Source organism: Ovis canadensis, chromosome 4 (genome assembly GCF_042477335.2).
Source record: "Ovis canadensis isolate MfBH-ARS-UI-01 breed Bighorn chromosome 4, ARS-UI_OviCan_v2, whole genome shotgun sequence".
In the NCBI taxonomy this organism is placed as follows: domain Eukaryota; kingdom Metazoa; phylum Chordata; class Mammalia; order Artiodactyla; family Bovidae; genus Ovis; species Ovis canadensis.
Window position 1 is genome coordinate 118539261 of NC_091248.1, and position 21155 is coordinate 118560415.

Consider the following 21155-nt stretch of genomic DNA (forward strand, 5'->3'; position numbering starts at 1 on the left):
CAAGAGGTCTATATTTTTTTCACTTTGCTATTAAGAGAGAATGATGAACAACCTCAAGCTACTTCTGTTTCATCATCGCTTCTTCCAGTGAAAGGTACTGTAACTGATGCTTTTAAAAATACTTCATCTTTTAAGTATACCACTCATTTTTCATACACTATTTGCTCACAGGATTACTGCATGACTTCGACACTCTATAGCATATTCTTTTATTTTCAATTACTAAAAAGTACCCAGTAGCTTTTAACCCATTTTCTTTTTTAAAATTATGGTAAAATACATATAACATACAACTTGCCATTTTAGCAAACTTTCATTGTACATACAACTCAGCAGCACCAAATACATTCATGTCTTTGCACAATCATCACCATTACCTATTTTCAAACTTTTTCATCACCCCAAACAGAATCTCTGCACCTATGAACTCTCTGCAAGAACTCTCCATGGCCCGTCTCCTCAGCCCCTGACAAACTCTAATCTGCTTTCTATTCCTATGAATTTGCCCATTCTAGGTATTTTGTGTTAAGCAGAACCACCCAATCTGTCCTTTTGTGTGCAGCTGATTTCATTCAACACAATGTTGTTAAGGTTCATTCATGAAGCACACATCAGAACTCCACTCCTTTTTATGGCTGAATAATATTCTACTGCATAGATATACCACATTCTGTTTATCTATTCATCTATCCATGGACATTTTAGTTGTTTCCACCTTGTGGCTATTATGAATAATGCTGCAATGAATAATGGCAAACAAATAACTGAAACTGTCTTCAAGTCTTTGGAGTACAGCTTACCTGGAGTGGAACTCCAGGTCATAAGTTAATGTTTGCCTTTTTGAGGAACCATCATAGCATTTTCTACAACAGCTGTGTGGTTTTACATTCCTACCAGCACTGTATGGAATTTCTCCACATCCTCACCAGTACTTACTACTTTGTTCTACTTTGCTTTAATTACAGACATCCTAATCAGGTGTGAAGTGGTAGTTCATGTTTCTCCTTTGCATTTCCCTAAGAGACTAAGGATGCTAAGAATCTTTTCAGGGGTTCACTGACCATTGGTACACATCTGTCATAAGGAGTTGTCCCTATGTTTTCTTCTAAGGGTTTTATTAATTCTTATTAAGAGATTTATTAGCTCTTATAGGTATGTGATTCATTTTGAGTTAATTCCTGTACATAATGTAAGGTAAGGGTCCAAATTCATTTTTCTGCAATGTGTACATCCAGCTTTCCCAGCACCTTTTAGTGAAGAAACCACTCTTTCCCCAATGAATGGTCTTGGTACCCTTCTCAAAACTCAGCTGACCACCCAACATGATCATTTAACCCCTGTTCTTTGATCACATTATTAGTAAAATTTTTAAGTGGGAGAAATTAGAGGAGATTTAATTTAGCATGAGTGATTTAGCATGGATGGCCTTATGGAAAACAAAAAAGCTGAGGTGTAATCACCCCTCAGAGGAAGCACAGTGGCCCTCCAAACTCTCTGAATGCTACTTTATCTTTTAAATAGCTTTACCGACATACAATTTACATAATACTAAGCTCATATCACTCAATGGATTTTAGTATACTTACAGAGTTGTGCAACCATCACCATAATCTAATTTGAGACCATCTTCATCACCCCAAGAGAAACCCATTAGGAATCACTCTCCAGACCCACCCAACCCAAAGCAACCACTAATCTAATTTCTTTCTCTATAGATTTGCCTATTCCGGGTATCTCATATGAATGAAATCACATAAATAGGTGGTCTTTGGTGACTAGCTCCTTTTACTTAGCATAATAGAGTTGAAGTTCATCCATACTGTAGCATCTATCAAACCTTCATTTCTCTTGAACTGCCAAATAATACTCCATTAGATGGCTGGATGGCATCACCGACTCAATGCACATGAGTTTGGGTGAACTCCGGGAGTTGGTGATGGACAGGGAAGCCTGGCATGCTGCGATTCACGGGGTCACAAAGAGTCGGACACGACTGAGCGACTGAACTGAACTGATATGAATATATCATATTTTACTTATCCATTCATCGGTTGATGGACGTAAGGATGTTTCTACTTCTTAGCTATTATAAATAATCATTTGCTATGAAACACATTTCTGTAAAAATGTTTATGTGGACATTTGTTCTCATCTCTCTTGGGAAAACACTGCAGTTTAACCTACTGAACCCCTGTTGTGTGTCAAAAACATATTAAGCATTGGGAACGCGAAGAGGAAGGACACAGCACGGTTCTATCCTCAAGGAAGGCAGAGTCTGATACAGGGGATCAATCAGCCAGTCAGTGTGAAACACCACGGCAACTGTTCTACCACAGGCATGCACCAACTGCTGTGGAAACCAGCAGGAGAAAGCAGTATTTTTCTTGGGAAGTCAAGGAAAGGCTGGGAGAACAAAGCTATTCAATGTGAATCAGGCGAGTGCTAGGGACCAAGTTTACAGAATTTTTGTTTTTGTTTTGGCCATACTGTGCGGCATGGAGGATCTTAGTTCTCTGACCAGGTACTGAACCTGTGCCCCCTGCAGTGGAAGTGAGGAGTCTTAACCACTGGACCACCCAGGGGAGTGTGAAGTTTTTAACATTAAGTCATGAAGTTTGGGGTTTTATACCTCAAACAGTAAGAAATCATTCAAAACTCAACACACCAGGGGAATAAGTAAAGCAAACAATGATTTACTCTCCTGATTCTGCTTCTAAAACCGTGAAAGTCAGTCTAACGCTGACCCCGAGTTCCTAGTTAGGGATCTTAAGACTAGCAGGCATTCTAATTAAAAAGAAACTCCTTGAAATGTTCATTACAATCCATCCATCTGATTAACGAAGAAAACATTAGCTAAGAAGGAAAATCTAAAATACAGTCATTTCAGAAAAGGATGCCCAATACCCTTCATACAAAGACATCTGAACGGGTGGCCAGTAGCATTTTTTAGCTCCTACTCCAGAGCATAGCAAGAAAACAGAGTCCTCCTACCTTTGCTAAGTTTTCCTTTTTCCCTTTAGCTCCATAATCAAATAAGCTAACACCCTGATCCTATAAATCATTCTTTCTACAACCATTCAACAAGTACCTGAGCGTCTCCTGTGTGCCAGGCACCCTTCCTAGGACTGGGGTGACAGCGAAACCCAAAACACTGCCTCGTGAAGCTCATCTTAGTGGGAGAGACAGACAGTAACAAATAAGCACGCGCTGCATGACCAGGGAGAGGTGCGCATTCAGTTGGTATATCTCCTGCAGCGGGTTTCCCAGCCGGCACAGCGGTAAAGAACCCACCTGCCAGTGCAAGAGATGCGGGTTCCATCACTGAGTTGGGAAGATCCCCTGGAGAAGGAAATGGCAACCCGCTCCAGTATTTTCGCCTGGGAAATTCTATAGACAGAGGAGCCTGGTGGGCTACAATCCACGGGGGTCACAAAAAGCCAGACACGACTAACTAAACAACAACAATCTCCAGCAACATCTGCTCTTGTATTAACCACTCACGATCAGATACCAGTGGTCCAACCCCATTAAGCGAGCAAAGCATCAATCTTCAAGGCCATCTACTGACCTCAGTGTCAAAACTACAAGCCTTTTTCCTTCCATTCTCTTTCTCCCGACCTCTCTTCATTTATGATCTGAGTAACACCCCCACCCCTCAAATTCTGGCTTCCTGTTTCTGTGACCACTGGGCATCCTCTGAGGTTTTGCCCATATTTTCTTTCCCCATTAAACATCACACCACTGCCATAGTTTCAGATATTCTATCCATGCAGTTGATTCTCAACTCTACATTTTACAAAATTAGCACTCAATGACTGAGAGTGGTATACCCCAGGAGAGACAAATACTCATGACTGCCCCAGAGAAACAATGCCTTTCTGAAGCTGAACAAAAGCAAGAAAGATCAATTAGAATGCTTCTGACAAGGACTTCCCTGGCGGTCCAGTGGTTAAGACGCTTCCAATGTAGGGGGTGCAGGTTCGACGCCCAGTTGGGGAACTAAGATCCCACACGCTGTGCAGCACAGCCAAAAAAAAGAGACAACAGTTCTGACTACCTACAGTAGGCCACTCTTAACCTAGAAGATCTCAAACTTTATCGAGTACACAGGACTCACCAGGATGGCTTGTTGAAATACAGATCCCCAGGCCCTCATTCAGCGAGTCCACAGTAAGCTAACTGTTCTGTACTTTAATGAGTTCCCAGATTGATTCTGACGTAAGACATTTATGAACTGTCTTTTGAAACACAGTTGTAGGAAGCAGAGGAAGCATCTCAGGGAAGCCGCAGGGTCCATGGCAATTTCTGGCGGGGATGTGTGGGAAGAACGTGTGTATGTCTGTGTTTGGAGGGTGGGAGAGCTGGGGCCTGTGTGTCAAGTGCGGGGTAATGAGAAGCATGGGTCTCCTGGCCTCCCTGAAGTGCCAAGTTCAGGCTGGAAGAGGAGGCGGTGGGCAGCAGGGACTGAAGGATCTGTCTTACTAAGTGTTCACTTCTTTCTAGACAGGAAGAATCTGAAGGTAAAAGTGGAGGGGACGAACTGATAAATGTCGAGGGGCCTTCCATGTTAGGTCACTAAGAACCCAAGGCTTTTAGTACAGCGTACTACAGCACGAGAGCGCCACCTACCGTGGCCCTGCAGGCGGGGGTAGGCCCTCCCACCGCTAAACACTCCCTATCCAGCCCTCCCTGCCCTCTCACCTGGCCCACCGCAGCTCCAATGCTCCCGGTTCCATCAACGATCCCAGTGACGGTCGCCAAAGCCTCACTGCTCCCTTGGATCAGCTCCTGACGACCCAGGTCCGCAGAAATAGCAGAGCTAATCATATTAGAAGGTCCACCAATAAAGAATCCTAAAGTCAGAAACAGAACAGGTTCTTAAGTATTAAGACACTACTCGTAACAACGCGTTAGGAATCCATTGAGAATTACGTAAACTCTAATCCCAATACTCTAACTGGTATGTTGGAGAGAAACAGAAAGAAGGGGGCAAAATTACCTGTAAAAATGGAAACTCCCCCAGATGTAACATCTTAGTTAGCATCCACTTTCCTCTAGAAAACAGTGAACACAGACCTCTCTAATCCAGTGAAGTGTGCATTCACTGACAACTGTCTGCACTGGTTTATCAAATTCTATTATGGCAGAGATGAGTCAGAGTATCTGAATACCCAAATTCAACCAAACAGCGAGAAAGAGAGAGAGAGGAGAAAAAGCGATTTAAACAGTGCAAGGGGTTCCATCTGCCACTGTTCTCGGTGAGGCTGTCACAGGAATGAGCGCGGTCAGGGCCAAGAGTCTCACAGAGCAGCAGCAGCTTCAACTATCCCATGAGCTCAAATTTAATAGGAGTTTTTCTGTAACATGGTCTCTAATGGCACTCAACTGATTCATCTGGGGTTCAAGGGAAGAAATACTGACCAATTCCAACATAGAAGGAAAAACCAGCTATACTGGACTTCTTGAAAGTTGGTGAACTGGTTTCCAGCGGGGCATTCTTCCTACACCACTTCCGGGAGTGATATCAGCGGGTGTGGGCCGCAACCAAAAATCGGAGGAAATCTCTAAGGGACGGCTTCCGCCACATCAGGACTGAGGCGGTCACGTGAGAGCAGAGAAGCAGGATCTGGGGGACGCATCTTTCCTTTACCACCTGAATTTTCTATAATTAAGGCTTTAGAATAGCTCAGCTTGAAGGAGCAGTTTCCTTTTTCCCTTTTTATTTACAGAGGAACAAGACAGTGAAATGGAGCCTGTGCCGTACCTGTGATAGCCATCAGAAGCGCATTGATGGACTTGTCGTTTGGAGAACCTGCAAGGAAAGACAGGCACGGGGTGATGACGTGAGGAGCGCAGTACGTGTGTCTCCTCCCAACAGTACACAGAGGCCTGGATTCCCATGACCTCACAGATCTCCCCAAGATAGCAAGCGGATACGGCTCCATCACCACCTCTCCCGACTTTTATTTGTAATGTCTGCCTCTGGCTGGTGCTCAAGCTACTGTGACTTCTAAAAGCTACAGGAAAACTCCTATCTCAGCAGCATCTTAAGGGACAGATACCAAACCTACTAATTACCATCTTTCCTCTTTTGAAATCTTGTCCCTTTTATTGTTTTATTGGCTCTAATGCTGCACCGCTGGAGCCTACCCTTGGACAAAGCATATACACTCCCAAGCAAGCTTTTAAACAAACCGACAAAGCACAAGAGATGCCAGTTTCCTCCCCAATGCAAATAAAACTACGTAATGGTACTTTTACCACTGTTCACAGGACAATACAAAGATCCCATTTATGCCCTGGCGCCTGGTCTCAACCACCTCCCCAGGGCTGATCACTGACTCGAGGCAAGTAAATGCCTTAGTCCTAAGAGATGAGGCAAACAGTTTAGCTGCAAGGAAATACTCACGACTGTATCCAACCAGGGACCCGATGGCCAGAAGCAGACTGAGAGCTAACACCGGCGCTCTCTTCTGTAACATGTCGGAGATGAAGCCTTGCAGCGTTCCACCTTCCAGCACAAAGAGGTGCAACCCAGTCAGCATCTCGAAATTAGCTTAGTTACCTGACTCTTGCTTACCACGTACCCTCCACCCGCCGGCAAGATCCTAACACTGGTCTATCCAACAAGACAGCTGACTCTCCTAAAAAAATCTCCTCCATAATTTGCTTTTAGAAAGATCACCTGTCAACTCACATGATGGCAGATGGGGACAGACCACCAGTCAGACACCAAAATCAGGAAAAATCATCAGACCCACCCTCACTGTTCCTTGCTGTTTTCCCTTCTCCGATCAGCTGTGAAGTCTTTTCTTGCCTTTCCCCCCACCTGCTTTTTATTTGAAAGATAATTAATGAGACTCTGTGTGTCACAGGTTATGAGTGAACATAAATATTCACTAAAATTAAATGCAGCAATTATGGTTTGGCAAAAACTAATAGGTCAAGATGTTTAAAATAAGTTAATGTGGAGGACTTCCCTGGAGGTCCAGTGGCTAAGACTCTGCAATCCCAATGCAGGTGGCCTAAATTCAATCCCTGGTCAGGGAACCAGATCCCACATGCTGCAACTGAAGAGTCTGCATGTGGCAGCTAAAGAGCCGAATACCACAATGAAGACTGAAGGTCTCGAGTGCTACAACTAAGATCCAGCGCAGCCAAATAAATAAACAGTTAAAAAGAAGAAGAAGAGGTGATGTGGATCCTTGAAGCAACACAGTCACATTCAGATACAGTCCTGTTTGGAATCTCGGGGCACTGGGACATCTGGCACACCCTCATCAGAATCTGTTCAGGACACAGAAGTATGTGCAAGTCTAAAGGCAGCATCCTCACCTTTGGCTCTGAGTCTAAGAATGAGGGCACACAAGTTCAGATACAGTAACAGCATATCACCTAAGGATACACTGTATTTTTATGCGCTGAGGGCAGTTTAGTCTGTCCACAGATCTAAAGGTAAAGACAGGCTACCAAGGTTCTGCCACAGTCATGTAGGTGGTGCCCACTACCGTGCGTTCTGTATATCCATCTGGTTTTGAAGATTCCTACTTCCTTGTTTGGGCTTCCCTGGTGGCTCAGTGGTATAGAACCTGCCTGCCAATGCAGGACACGTGGGTGCAATCCCTGATCCAGAAAGAACTCCTGGAGAAGGAAATGGCAACCCACTCCAGTATTCTTGCCTGGACAATCCTAAAGACAAAGGAGCCTGGCGGGTTACAGTCCATGGGGTCAGAGAGAGTCAGACACAACTGAGTGACCAGCTATAGCAAAAAGTCACTATTAAAATCTGCTGTGGGGCTTCCCTCATGACTCAGTGGTGAAGAATCCGCCTGCCAATTCAGGAGACACAGGTTCGATCCCTGATCTGAGAGGACCCCTCATGCCACGGAACAACTAAGTCCATGTGCCGCAACTACCGAGTCTGTGCTGTACAGACCGGAGGCTGCCACTGCTGAAGCCCACTGCCCTGGGGCCTGTGCTCTGCAACAAGAGAAGCCACAGCAAGGAGAAGTCTGTGTACCTCAACTGGAGAGCAGCCCCTGTTCTCTGCAACCAGAGGGAAGAAAAAGAACCCAGGCAGCAACGAAGACCCAGCACAGCCAAAAATGATAAATAAGTAAAATCAACTTTAAAAGAATGGGACGCACAAGTTCAAACCCAGTAACAGCCTAAGGGCACACTGTGCTTTCATATGCGCAGGGCAGTTCAGTCTGTCCACATGTCTACATGTAAACATTACAGAAAGCCTACCAAGGTTCTGCCACAGCCACGTAGGTGGTACCCAGTAACATGCATGCTGTACGTCTGTCTGACTTTAAAGTTTCCCACTTCCTTGTTGATGCTTCCAGCTATAGCAAAAAGTCACTATTAAAGTCTGCTGTGTACAAGGAAGCAAATGCAAAACAAAATAACCCCTGCTATTATTCCTACCTTTACGATCCGACAGTCAGTACACCAAGCTAGTATGTTTCCCTTCTTCGGCTGTGGGTGATAGGTAAACGAACATAACTCGGATCTCTAACATACAATTAGCTTTAGAGCTAAGCGATCCCTGGGAGTATACAAAAGGCTCTTAAAGTATACTTAAAGAGATCAGAGAAAGCAACATCCCAGTGCGTCCCAGGACAAAAGAACTGATCCCGCAACAAAGGACTGAAAAAAAAGAACTCTATATCACAGGGCTGCCGCAGGCTGGGTCTTCTTTTCTATGGACTTTTTTTTTTTTTTAAGAGTCTGGCTATTTACCAGTAGGACAGTTTAGGAAAAAGGGCTGTGGAATAAGTGATAAAACTTTAAATGATGCCAGATTTCATAACCCAATAAAATCTGACTAGTGACTCACTCTTGCTAGAGGAAAAGATGCTTCACTGGCCGTACCTATAATTCCTCCGACGTCGTACCAGATGGACAACTGGTCAGCTTCGGCCTCCTTCCATCCAAAGTTGTTACTCAGATAAAAGGGCAACCAGAAGAAGAAGGAGTAATTCACTAACTTCAAGCACGCGTAGGCCAGTGAATACTACAAGGAAAACACCCAGCTGTCAGCAAGGAGCGAACAGCACAGTGTAACCACCGCTCTAATGCAATTAAACAGCAAAACAAGGCAGAAGAGCTGGGGCCGCATGGTACCTGATTTTAAAATTGAATGTTCCTATGAATTCCCATTGCCTGACTTGTCCTAGTCTTCCTCCTCTCTCCTCCCAACTTAGCGTCTAGAAAGGTAGTATAATAAGCCTTGGGATTAAAAACACAGAGGACTACTCCCTAACTGTCCCCACTTTCTTCTCCTTTTAGCTTTCTGGTAGAAGCAACCTGGTATTTTGAACCATAAGGCAGGGCATGGACTCACATTTCTTTATTTAGATAAAGATAAAAGGTATTCATGCCACCGAGGAGCACTAACCATAAGCAAACGAATCCAGTGAACATCACAGCTTTTACTGCAGGTAGTCAACCCTTTCAGGTTCTCCTTCCTTCGAAGTTAATATGATGACCAATGCAAAGCAAAGTGACTGGATTCTAGTTCCAAAGGTCTAAGAAAAGCATCAGCATGAAAACTACTTTCATAGGGTAGTTTCTGAAAGCTGAGTCAAAAATGAAAGCAGAGGATCATCACGGGCCTTGTGGCTCTAGGTTGAGGAGCAAGAGCTCCCATAACATGGCAGTGGGGCTGAGAAACCTATATTCAACACATTATTACCAGGAAATCCTGACATTCAGCATCAAAGGAAGAGGGGGAGGAGCAGAGAGACTCACTTCAAAGGGTGTCTGGCTAGTATATTCTCTTCCCTGGAGCTGCCACTTATTCCCTAGGTATCACTTGTTTTAAAGGGGCTTTCCTGGCAGGACCGCCGCCCCCTAGAGAGCCAAATCTCAACCACGAGTGCATTTTGTCCAGACAGCCGGCCACAAAGACAAAGGGATTAAGTTCACCAGATTCCCTTTATACCCTGTCCATGGCAGGGAACAATAGCTTGTGAAATACAAAGGGATAGCAAGGGAGTGCCACGTTTAGTCACAACAAATCTAAGTCCTGTCTCAGAAATTAAACTCTTACCAGCAGAATATTTTAATAACTACTGTAAAAAAATAACTAATCATTAGCATCAGAACAGGCCCCCAGGGAACATGCATTTCCCTGAATCTTTTGGTTGGAGAACTGTGGGAGCTCGCACTTCGATCTGAACTCACGCTTAAACTTTATCTGTTGCCAAGTGTCAGTTCTCTTAGCCTGGGGCAGGGAGAAGGGAGTAAGTACGAAATAGGACAACCAGCAGACTCTGAATCTGCTTGAGAGGTTGTATTCATAAAGCATCATTAAACCATAAAATTAAAAAGGTGTTTATTCATAATAACTCGACATTGCAGACTTCAGGGAGGATGGACTGGTAGGCCTTCTATCCACAGGAAGGGGAACTGAGACACAAGGAAGAGCTGAGTAAAGCCACAGACCTCACAGAAACTTAGTGGATAAGCTGGCAACATAGCCTAGGCCTCTTAACTCCACTCCCGTGCTAGAGGCCTAAAACACCAAGACAGAAAAACTGTGGCAGAATGGACTCAGTTTAGATGTTAGGAAAAAAGCCTGACTGTGGAGGTTATGCCAACCCTGGAATGCACTACCCAAGGACACTGTGCAGCACTCTGCTCTGGCCTTTTATAGAAGGGCAAACTATTTTTTTCCCTAGAATGGCAAGAACATTGGCAAAGAAGACAGACTTAACGAACCACTCAAGCCCCTCTTGATCTACTTATAATTCTATAAGACTTCAACAGGCCAAAAGGCATATATTCAAAAATACCCATTTTTGCCTTCTTACTCAAACTCTAGTATCAGCGTCAGCAAATTGGGGCTCACGGGCCACTTCCGGTCAGGTCCGCTGGTTCCATGTTGTCTGTGGAGTCCTCTGCTCTACTGAGCTGAGTGGCTGTGGCAGAGACTGTACAGTGGCCCCAGAGCTGAAAACATTTACTTTTGGCTCTGCACAGAAAAGGCACCACCCCCCGCACTGGGTATCAGATACAAGCTCAAGCGGTATCAATAAACAAGCTGAGGGCCACTGTTCCTCTGGACATATATTCCTGAAATAAAGTCTCAAAGAGAAGCTAACTGCTTCAAGGTGCCTTATCCCCAGCAGTGCTACTATCCAGGCTATGGTATCTCCCAGGCTTCGGTGGGGAGGTTTGAACAGTCCTTACCGCTATAACTCCAGGAAGGCAACAAGCCTGGTAGAAACTTATTGCCTTGACTTGGCTCATAGTATTGCCTTCTTGGATTGAATAATTAGGCTCAGCTTCATCTTCATTTTCAGCACCATTAATTAACGGCCTGTGTGAGTCTTCTTCAAAATTTTCTTCTGTCTCAATACCTGGGATACCTAAAACAACAGCAACAGCCACACTGAGAGGGTGCCTTCAGGTGCCCAACACTGTGCTAAGGGCTTTACACGTACCATTACTTACGAGGTCCATGCTATTTTTATTTGCGTTTTACAGGAAAAAGTAACTAAGGTTCAGAGTCGAAGGTCAATCAAGGTCACACAGCTAATGAGCAACAAACCCAGGACTCAAATTCTCCTTTATCTGGCTTCAAAGCAATGTTTTTTCAACCACATCATGCTCTCTTTCATACAGAAAAACTCGTTAATTACGTACTATTAAACTGACGTGTCTCTTCAGTAAGACTCAAAAGATAGAAGAATCATACATCTATCTGCTTCTGTGGTTTCACTTGTATGTTCTGCCTGTATGATCTGTATTTAACCACAGATAAGTATTTCACTGAATTATTCTTCTGAAGAAAAAAAGATCTGTCTCAAGAAGCAAAATTCAAAATCCATCCATGCTAATTTCAAGCCAATGTCTCCATTATAAAACCTCATTTGCAAATGATGAATTTTCCTGAAACTATAAAAAGGTGAGCCTCACTCCCTCAAACATTTGCAGCTGTGCCAGGCGAGGCTGTGGCGTCGACAGGACACAAAACAGCAAGACTGCTCTTTTAATTCACTGAAAGCAGCTCACAGTTCTCCTAGGGAGAAAGAGCTGGGCTGTTCCAGCCTTGGGTTTCTCTCTGCCGGTGTTAGCAAGACAATCTGAGTAGAAAAGCAGCCTCTCTCACCAATTTCTTCCGGTGACACCAGGAGTCCAAAGAAGATGACGATCCCACCAGCAAACTGCACGGCCGCCGTCACCAGGAAGGCATACTGGGGGGGCGGGAAGGGGAGAGGTGCTCCTGACACATCTGGGATGCTCGTTAACCACACCGTCGTGAGAGACACACGTGGGAGGACGGGGCGCCTGGGAAGGAAATGCGCGCAGGGCACCCAGCCTCTGCCAGGCACTGAGCTAAGTGTTTTACTTGTTTTCTCACAAGTTTTTCCCAGGGACTCTGTGGAGCTCAGAGAGGATAATTAAGGTCTCCTGGACACTGAGTGGTACTATTACAACTGGGAAGCCAGAACTGGCTCCAAGAATGGCACTCTTGCCACCACTCAGCCTCACGCAACAGACAGTATCTGCCCTCGGTTTCCCGTTGAGGGGGGTTACACACTACACACAACATTAATTAATAGGAACTTCCCTGGTGGTCCAGCAGTTAAGAATCTGCCTTGCAATGCAGAGGATGTGGGCTCGATCCCTGGCTGGGTAACTAACATCCCACATGCTGTGGAGCAACTGAGCCGGTGCAACTGCTGAAGTGCGCATGACGCGACAAAGACTCTGAGTGCTGCATCGAAGAACCCACACGGCCAAAACATGAAATACAGATAATTTTTAAAAAGAGACACCACACGTTAATACAGGCAGCATGGAAGTGGATAAATGAGAAGGCTGAGTCCCCATGGGAAACATACAGAGGAACTGAATCTGGAAGAAAAAAGCCAAGGAGGTTGAAGGAGGGAGACAGCGCTTTAGGGAAGAGCTGAAAATCCTGGCAAGTGACCACCTTTCCCAGCACAACTGAAGCCACGGCACCAGGCGGGAGGGAGACGGGAGGGAGATGGGAAGCCTTCTGCACAGGGGGAGCTGAGGGCTGTGCTGGGGGTCACAGGGAAGAACAGTGTCCTTTCGATGGCCCAGGTGAGACACTCGAGAGCCAGACAGCATCAGTGAATTTTATTTAAGAGAGAATGGAGCCTGAGGTGTCAATGAGTATTTCCAGAATTCAAATCTGGGAGGAGCCCACAGGGTGACCTGAAATTCCCATCTGAGCCAATTAGTACAATCCACGTGTGAAGCTAAGAAAGCTGGGAAAAGGTGACTATGAAGACAGGAAGGACTTCCCACTGGCCCTAACTAGACCAAAATTCTTCAAGGACCAAACACTTGGCAAGCTGTTTAAAAACTCACCTACTTTCTAAAAGAGCAACTTACTTTCAGTTATTGGGTTTGGGGTTTTGTTTTGGCCGCACTGCATGGCTTTAGGGATCTTAGTTCCCAGACCAGGGACTGAACCCACACCCTTGGCAGTGAAAGTTTGGAGTTCTAACCACTGGACTACCAGGGAATTCCCAATCATTCCCACTCAATGTCCAGGAGACCTTAATTATCCTCTCTGAGCTCCACAGAGTCCCTGGGAAAAACTTGTGAGAAAACAAGTAAAACACTTAGCTCAGTGCCTGGCAGAGGCTGGGTGCCCGGCAATCCATTGACATGAGCCATTAGATTTTTATTTGTCGAACATATAAGCACTGTTATTTAGCTTGTACTTTCCAAAGTTTGTTTTGGAAACAGAAGCCAATACAACAGATACTCTTTAATTCTTCCTCCATTTCACATAAATGGCAATACTCAACACACGGTTATCTTCACTTCACTGAGCTCTATCCCAATCTGGACACGCAGGGCTGCCTAATTCTACTTCACAGCTGCACAGATTCCACTGAATAGGTGTTTTGTGGTTTAACTATTTGCCGTTTGGTTGACATCTGTTGCCAATCTTTTGCTCTTACAAACAATGCTGAAGCAAATACCCTTGCAGATGTACTCTTTGTATATGATGAAGTATACTCATCAGTCAGATTAATTCATGGAGGTCGAACTGCTAGGTCAGAGCCATTATAATTCTGATGTGTTAGTCACTCAGTCATGTCCGACTCTTCACAACCCCATGGACTATAGCCCACCAGGCTCCTCTGTTCATGGGATTCTCCAGGCAAGAATACTAGAGTGGGTTGCCATTCTCTTCTCCAGGGGATCTTCCCGACCCAGGGATCGAACCCAGGTCTCCCGCATTGCAGGCAGATTCTTTACCGTCTGAGCCAGCAGGGAAGCCCAGGTTAAGTGACTGGGTTTTTGACAGACATTCCTATATTGACCCCAAGAGGAGTTATTTACTCGCCCACCCGGCAATGCCTGCTGTCACCTCCTAATAAACATGGTACCAAACTTCTGGATTTTTACCAATCTAATAAGGATACAGCGTAGGTTTTTTCTCTCCCTTTTTTTTACAGTGTAGTTTTAATTTGCATTCCTCTACCACTTCATACCTAAACTCCTATAAGAGCAGAGATTGTTGGCTCTTTGGGCCAAGACTCTATCCTCTACTGCCTTGGGGCACGTAAGAGGAACTTAAGAATATTACTGAAAGAATAAACAAGTTCTGAGTGAAGTGGAATAGCCTGTCATATGTTTACAAGCCATTTCTCTTTCCTTTCCATGAACTATACATTCAAAGGCTTTGCTTTTCTTTCCGTGTGTTGTTAGTCTTTGTCTTTATCAATTTGTGGACACTTTATACATTAAGGAGATCTGCTCTTTATCTGTAACATGAGTTGCAAGTACTTTTCCCCACATGATTATATGTCTTTAGACTTAGGTGTTTTTCCATGACTAATTTTTTTTAATGTGTTTTAATTTACCATAAGCTTGTCCACTCTTAACACAAACCTTGCCCCTCCCAGACACAGCACTAGGTCATTTTAAATGGTCACAGGATTACTTTCTAAAAACAAAACATTTATTTATATACTGAAGAAAAAGCTAGGAAAAAAAACACCTACCTCATAACCATACTGCAGAACAGAAGAAGCCAGACATGCGCCCAAAATATTGCCCACAGAGGCACAGGCACTCCAGAGACCAAAAACAACTCCTCGCCTAGGATGGGAACAGAGCAGAACAGAAGACAACACAATTAGAACGGGTTCTGTGTGCAGCTCAGGTACGGAATGGCCAAACAGTGCAGGCTCACATTACACAGACTCAATGTTCCATTGCAATGTGTTTTTTTTCAAAGTACACCCAAATGGCAAAACACTTAACTGGGTAGCTCTCTTCTTCTAAGATTTTATTATACTAAAGTTCAATTTGGGGCTCACGGAAAGACACTATTAAGAGAATTTAAAAAGAAAAGCCCCATGGATTGGGAGAAACTATTTGCATACCACTTATCTGACAAAAGACTTGCTGCTGGGATATAGAAATCTCAGAACGCAATACTGTGAAAGATAATGCAATAAAATTCTAAGGAGTGTTAAATCTATAACCATCTCAAATACAAAGTTTCTGAAAAGGGGGCCAAGATTTTAACAAATGCTTTACACACACACACAGACACGTAAAATAAGATGCAAATAAGCACATGAATGGAGAAGGAAATGGTAACCCACTGCAGTATTCTTGCCTGGAAAATTCCATGGATAGAGGAGCCTGGCGGGCTACAGTCCATGGGGTCGCAAGAGTCAGACACCAGTTAGCAACTATGAAAAGATGCTCAGCATCATCAAACATCAGGGAGATGCAAATTAAAATCACAACAAGGTATCACTACACACCTAACAGAAGAGCAAAGTCAAAACACACGGAGCATACCAAGTGCTGGCAAGGGTGCACAGCACCTAGACCCCTTATACTCTGCTGGTAGGAATGTGAAGCGGTTCAACCACTTTAGAAGAAATCGCCAGTTTCTTAAAAAGACAAACATGCTCCTACCATAAGATCCAGCCATTCTACTCCCAGGTATTTATCCAAGGAAATGAAAGCACGTGTCCATACAAGGATTTGTGAACAAACAAGCACAGTGGCTTCAATAGTAAAAGCCAAAAACTAAAAACCTAGATGTTCACCAACAGCTGAACAGATAAACTGTGATACAATGGATGACTCCTTAGCCATAAAAAGGAATGAACTGTCGATGCAGACATGGATGAATCTCGACAATACTGTGCCGAATGGGAGAAGAGAGACATGAAAACATACTGCAGGGACTTTCCAGGTGGTCCGGAGGGGAAAACTGCGAGGTCCCAATGCAGGGGGTACCAGTTTGATCTCTGGTTCGGGAACTAAGATCCACATGCCACGAGGCACAGCCCAAAAAAATAAAAAACAAAAACGGAAAGGGAGACAACACTCTACAGTGGCACAACGTGCTCAGAAGCCACTTCCAGCTGTGCAGAGTGACCGCCGCAGCAGCTCACGGCCCGGGCTCAACACTCTCATCTGGAAAGCACTGTGCTCCTCAAAGGCCTGGGTGCAGGGGCAGATTGACAGCGGGGGCCTGCACAGGCGTATCTACCAGGACTACCAGCCTCGATGCGCTCTAAGAAACTATGACCCCAGGACTTCCCTGGCGGCCCAGTGTTTAAGACTCCCAGCTCACAATACAGGGGACACGGGTTCAATCCCTGATTGGGGAACTGAGATCCCGCATGCTATACGGTGAGGCATCAAAAAAACAATGACCCCTGACAGCGGGAGGAGGGATATGACTCACATGGTAACAGCTTTCCAGGGCAACGTCTTCAGTAGATCATTCAAATTTTTTCACTTGGAAATCAAATGATTTGAACTAGACAATCTCTATATTTTCATCAGGATGATAACACCCCAAGCCTTTAAAACACAAAACCTACCAAGAGGATCCTAGAGAGAAGAGCAAAGGTCAGGGTCTGAAGAACACGCTGATCAAAGACATTTCGGAAGAAACTGGCTGAAAACAGCTGTGACTGTAAGTTGTCACGGTTTTACTGGCACTTTGTGGTTTACTGCTACATTTCACAGGAAGAGTCACTGCGTCAAGTGCAGCAGCATCAATTTCACTTACTAGTTGTTATTCGCTTAAAAACAGAATGCCTTACTTTCAAAAGTGAACTATAATTAATGGCTTTCTTGAACGTCCTGTTTGTCTTGTGACTGAAAGAGAGAAATAATGAAGAGTTAAGAATGTCCAGTCACTGCTACCAAACACCCAGTGTCATCCAATTTGGAAAAGCTCAGATAAGGATTATCTCAAAATGATACATGTTCAAGTGATTATCTTGAAATAACAGCATTTCAGGTGGTTTTCCCTTTATTTCTCTTTGTTCATTTGAAATAGCTGGTTTCATGACAATAATCAAGTAGCCTTGGTATAATTTTCAAAAATCATGAATGGAAAGACATTACCTTAAAAATCTTAATACAAATAAACAGCACCCACACAGCATCCAAAAGAAAACTAAAGCATAAGAGGGGAGGGACTTCCCTGGTGGTCCAGGGGTTAAGAATCCACCTTGTAACACAGACGATGTAGGTTCAATCCATGTTTGGGGAACTAAGATCCCACATGCCGCAGAGCAACTAAGCCCGTGCACTTCAACTACTGAAGCCCACACCCTCTGGAGCCCACACGCCACAACTAGGCCGTCCCTGCACTGAAAGGAAAGATCCCACAAGATGTGACAAAGATCCACGTGCTGCAAATAAGACCTGGTGTAGCTAATAAATAAATAAGGGTTTTAAAGTATCACTGGGGAATTAGTACCTCTGAAAATCAATTCTATTAACCCAGTGACAGCAGAGTTGGAAAGAAACATAAGTCACTAGCACAGGGCTTCCCCTAGTGGTACAGTGGGTAAGAATCCACCTGCCAGTGCAGGGCACACGGGTTTAACCCCTGGTCCAGGAAGACTCCACATGCCGAGAAGCAAGTAAGCCCGTGCACCACAACCACTGAGCCCACACTCCAGAGCCGGAGAGCCTTGACTACCGAAGCTGTGCCCCGACAGCCTGGGCTCTGCAACCGCAGAAGCCACCGTGAGCAGCCCAGGCACCGCAGCTAGAGAAAGCCCACGTACAGCAACAAGGACCCGGTGTAAACAAAAATAAGTAACAGTATTAAAGAAAAGAAGAAATTACTAGCACACTGAACATAAACATTACTCCACAACAAATACAGATCATTATCGACAAGCACCATTACTCCCATTAGGAAACTGGGGAAGCTGGAAAACCGAGAGGAGCTGCCTAAAGCATGCGCTGATCACCACGGCGGGTGGGTAATACCTGCTGGGTACACCGGCCCCGACGTAAGAGAGTAAACAAAAAGACTGAGCTATCCATGAAATACATGTGCGCTTCACAACACATGAATATCTTACCCAGGACAAAAGCTAGAAATCCAGACTAACAGTCCCTGAAGGCAGAGAATCATAAATGACGATAAACAACAAAGGCAGAGCGTCACGAACGGTAATGAGAAACAAAGCCAAGTCTTTGGGAATCTCTACTTATTTTCCCTCCTGTAGGTTAAGTATGGGTCCTCCTGGGTGGCCCCGAAGATCCGTCAGCAGGTGCCCATCCATATGCCATGGCCCCCATCACACACCACCTCACACACAACTGATAAGTGCCAGAAGGTTTGGGGGGAAATGGCCAATTTAACTAAGGCCCCAAGTCTGGCATTCATCATCTGCATCTTCTTAAAGCCTACGTTCTGTGACTCTAGGCAAGTCCCAAGGACAACTTCTGAGCTCAGTTTCCTTATCTTTAATTTTAGAAGGTCACATTAGATCACCGAGTCTCAAAAACAGGGAAGGCAAAACCCACAGGAAGATACATGATGAGATGGCATGCAAGATTTCTATTACTACAATGTGTTATCTGTGTTCTCTAAAGGAAAGATTTGAAAAAACAAAACTGAGATGTACTGCCTCAGCCACACTCAAAGTCTGACCACAGTCAGAACAGTGCTGTGAACGTGTCTCACGGGCCAGACCTTCGCTATAGAGCGCACACTGTCTCCAGTGTCCACTGATGTGAAACCTCCTGTCTCCGCTATCCTCAACTTCCTAAAATAGAGGGAAGACATGGGTGGTGTTGAAAAGATCAAGTGATGGGCAGCTGGACACAGAGGGGTAAGGGGAGGGGGGAGGGGGGAGGGATGAACTGGGAGAACAGCACTGACGTATATACCCTGCCAAGTACAAAGCTGGCAGCCAGTGGGAAGCTGCTGTCTGACACAGGGAGCTTAGCTCGGTGCTCTGCGATGACCTAGAGAGGCAGTGCTGGGGTGTGGGTGGGAGGGAGGGTCCAGAGGGAGGGGATATGCGTACACATACAGCTGATTCACTTCACTGTAACACTGTAAAGCAATTATACTCCACAATAAAATTTTTAAATTAAAAAAAAAAGGGATAGAAAGAATTGACACTGACAAATCTGACCAATCAGATATTGAAACTACGATCAAACAGAGAAATGAAAGAGGAAGAAAGTGGCATACCCAGCTTTCCCAAACCAGTTGCCCATAACAGCAACGACGCAGGGCCAACCGGTGGACTGCAGCAGGCCGTTCAGGATCCACAAGCTACAGTACAGCCCCTTGTTGTAGAAATGCAGCCATTCCGTGAGAGTGCCAAAGACGAACACCTTAGGGCAGAAGGAAGAACAAGATGCATGTCACATCCACATGGACACCCCGACCCAAGACCCTCCGTGATAGACACATTCAATGTCTGAGAGACTCTGCAGAGACGCTCCAGGTGCCCTTGCTCAGAGCGGCCCTGAGCAAGACAAGCATCAAACCACCCCTGACCAGAGAGGCAGAGATGGCAAACAGCATAAAACACAGCAAGGGCCATCCCTCCAGCTTGCATCTTCCACTCTAAAAAACTGAGTCCCCACTGTGTGACCTCATCTTACATCTATTTCCCTTTCTTCTTGTTTATGGAGGACGGTAAAAAAGACTACTGGAGTGCACGTGTGTTGATTTCCACCAGAACATGTGTAAATTTCCAGGCACACGGTGGGGCCAGAAAGCACCAGCTATTTTTACTAACCGTGGCTACTCAGTGCATCAGCATAGCTTGCGACTGACTCAGTCATTCGGTGGCATGTATCAAGTGACTGCTTTTTTCCAGGCGTTCTGCTCGGGGTGGGCGTTTTATTTGTAGTCAATCTCCTTTGGGAATGTTTGGCGTGGGTTTAAAAATGGTGTATGTCTAATATGGTATGATTCCAGCTACATGACATTCTGCAATGAGGGAAACCATACAGAAAAATGGGCAGCAGGTGCCAGAGGCCTGGGACAGAAGGCAGGTGGCAGTTATAGGACTATAGTCACTTGTCAAAATTCAAAAACTGTGCACTGCAAAGGGGGAGTTTACGGGGAGTTTACGGACACACTTCAGCTTTTCTAAAAGTGTGCTTAAAAAAAAAAAAAAAAAAGAAAGAAAACATTGGGTTGGCCAAAAAGTTCATTTGGGTTTAGGGAAAAACCCTAAACCAGGTTTTAAAACAGTCTGTACATATATGTGGGTGAGCAGCTTATGAATAAAGTGCTTCAATCTCTGAAATATAAAGGAAAATAATTTTTCCCCATACACCAATGGCAGACATTGAAAAACAATAGAGTCTAACTAAGCTCCATGCTTTTATTCAATCAACAAATGCTTGTGAACAAATACAGAAGATTCTAATATGGATCCTGCCCTCTAGAGCACTGAATACGCCAAGAACCATTCTAAATGCCCCCCACACAGTGACTCGCAGGACCCTCACTGCAACCTTGGGGTGCAGGTATTAAAAAGTGGAGCCTGAAGCATGGAGAAACCATAGCTGGAAGCTGCAAGGGAAGGCCTGAAAGCCTGTCAGTGCAGCCCTGCTGAGTCTATGGGCTCCACCACCCTGCTGAAGGCTCCTAGGGGCAACAAGGCTGACCTGAAACAAGCAGGCTGAGCAGCAGACAAAGGAAGTGCCTCCATGGAAAGTCAGGGACAGGGGCTCAAGACAGGGAGCGACAACTTCCAAGAGACGGGCGAATAAAGTCAGGCATGAGGAAACAAGGGTCATCTGGCCAGTGACTTGAAGGAGACGCTGAGTTAGACTATGAAGAGCTGCGCGGAGGACACTGAAGGCAGGAAGAAGAGCAGGAGCAATAGCAGTGAGGTAGA

The 21155-nt window shown here is 45.0% G+C and overlaps 1 protein-coding gene across 1 annotated transcript in view; it reads right to left on the minus strand.

Annotated features, from left to right (window-relative positions):
• SLC37A3 (solute carrier family 37 member 3) overlaps positions 1–21155 on the minus strand; it is a 49426-nt gene that overhangs the window by 3644 nt on the left and 24627 nt on the right. Inside the window, exons 6-13 of the mRNA XM_069588553.1 lie at positions 19487–19632; positions 15006–15102; positions 12122–12206; positions 11200–11378; positions 8878–9019; positions 6410–6511; positions 5765–5812; positions 4702–4853 (exon numbers count right to left, since the gene is read on the minus strand). Of these exons, the coding sequence (XP_069444654.1) occupies positions 4702–4853; positions 5765–5812; positions 6410–6511; positions 8878–9019; positions 11200–11378; positions 12122–12206; positions 15006–15102; positions 19487–19632 (951 nt within the window). The remainder of the gene's footprint in view (positions 1–4701; positions 4854–5764; positions 5813–6409; positions 6512–8877; positions 9020–11199; positions 11379–12121; positions 12207–15005; positions 15103–19486; positions 19633–21155) is intronic.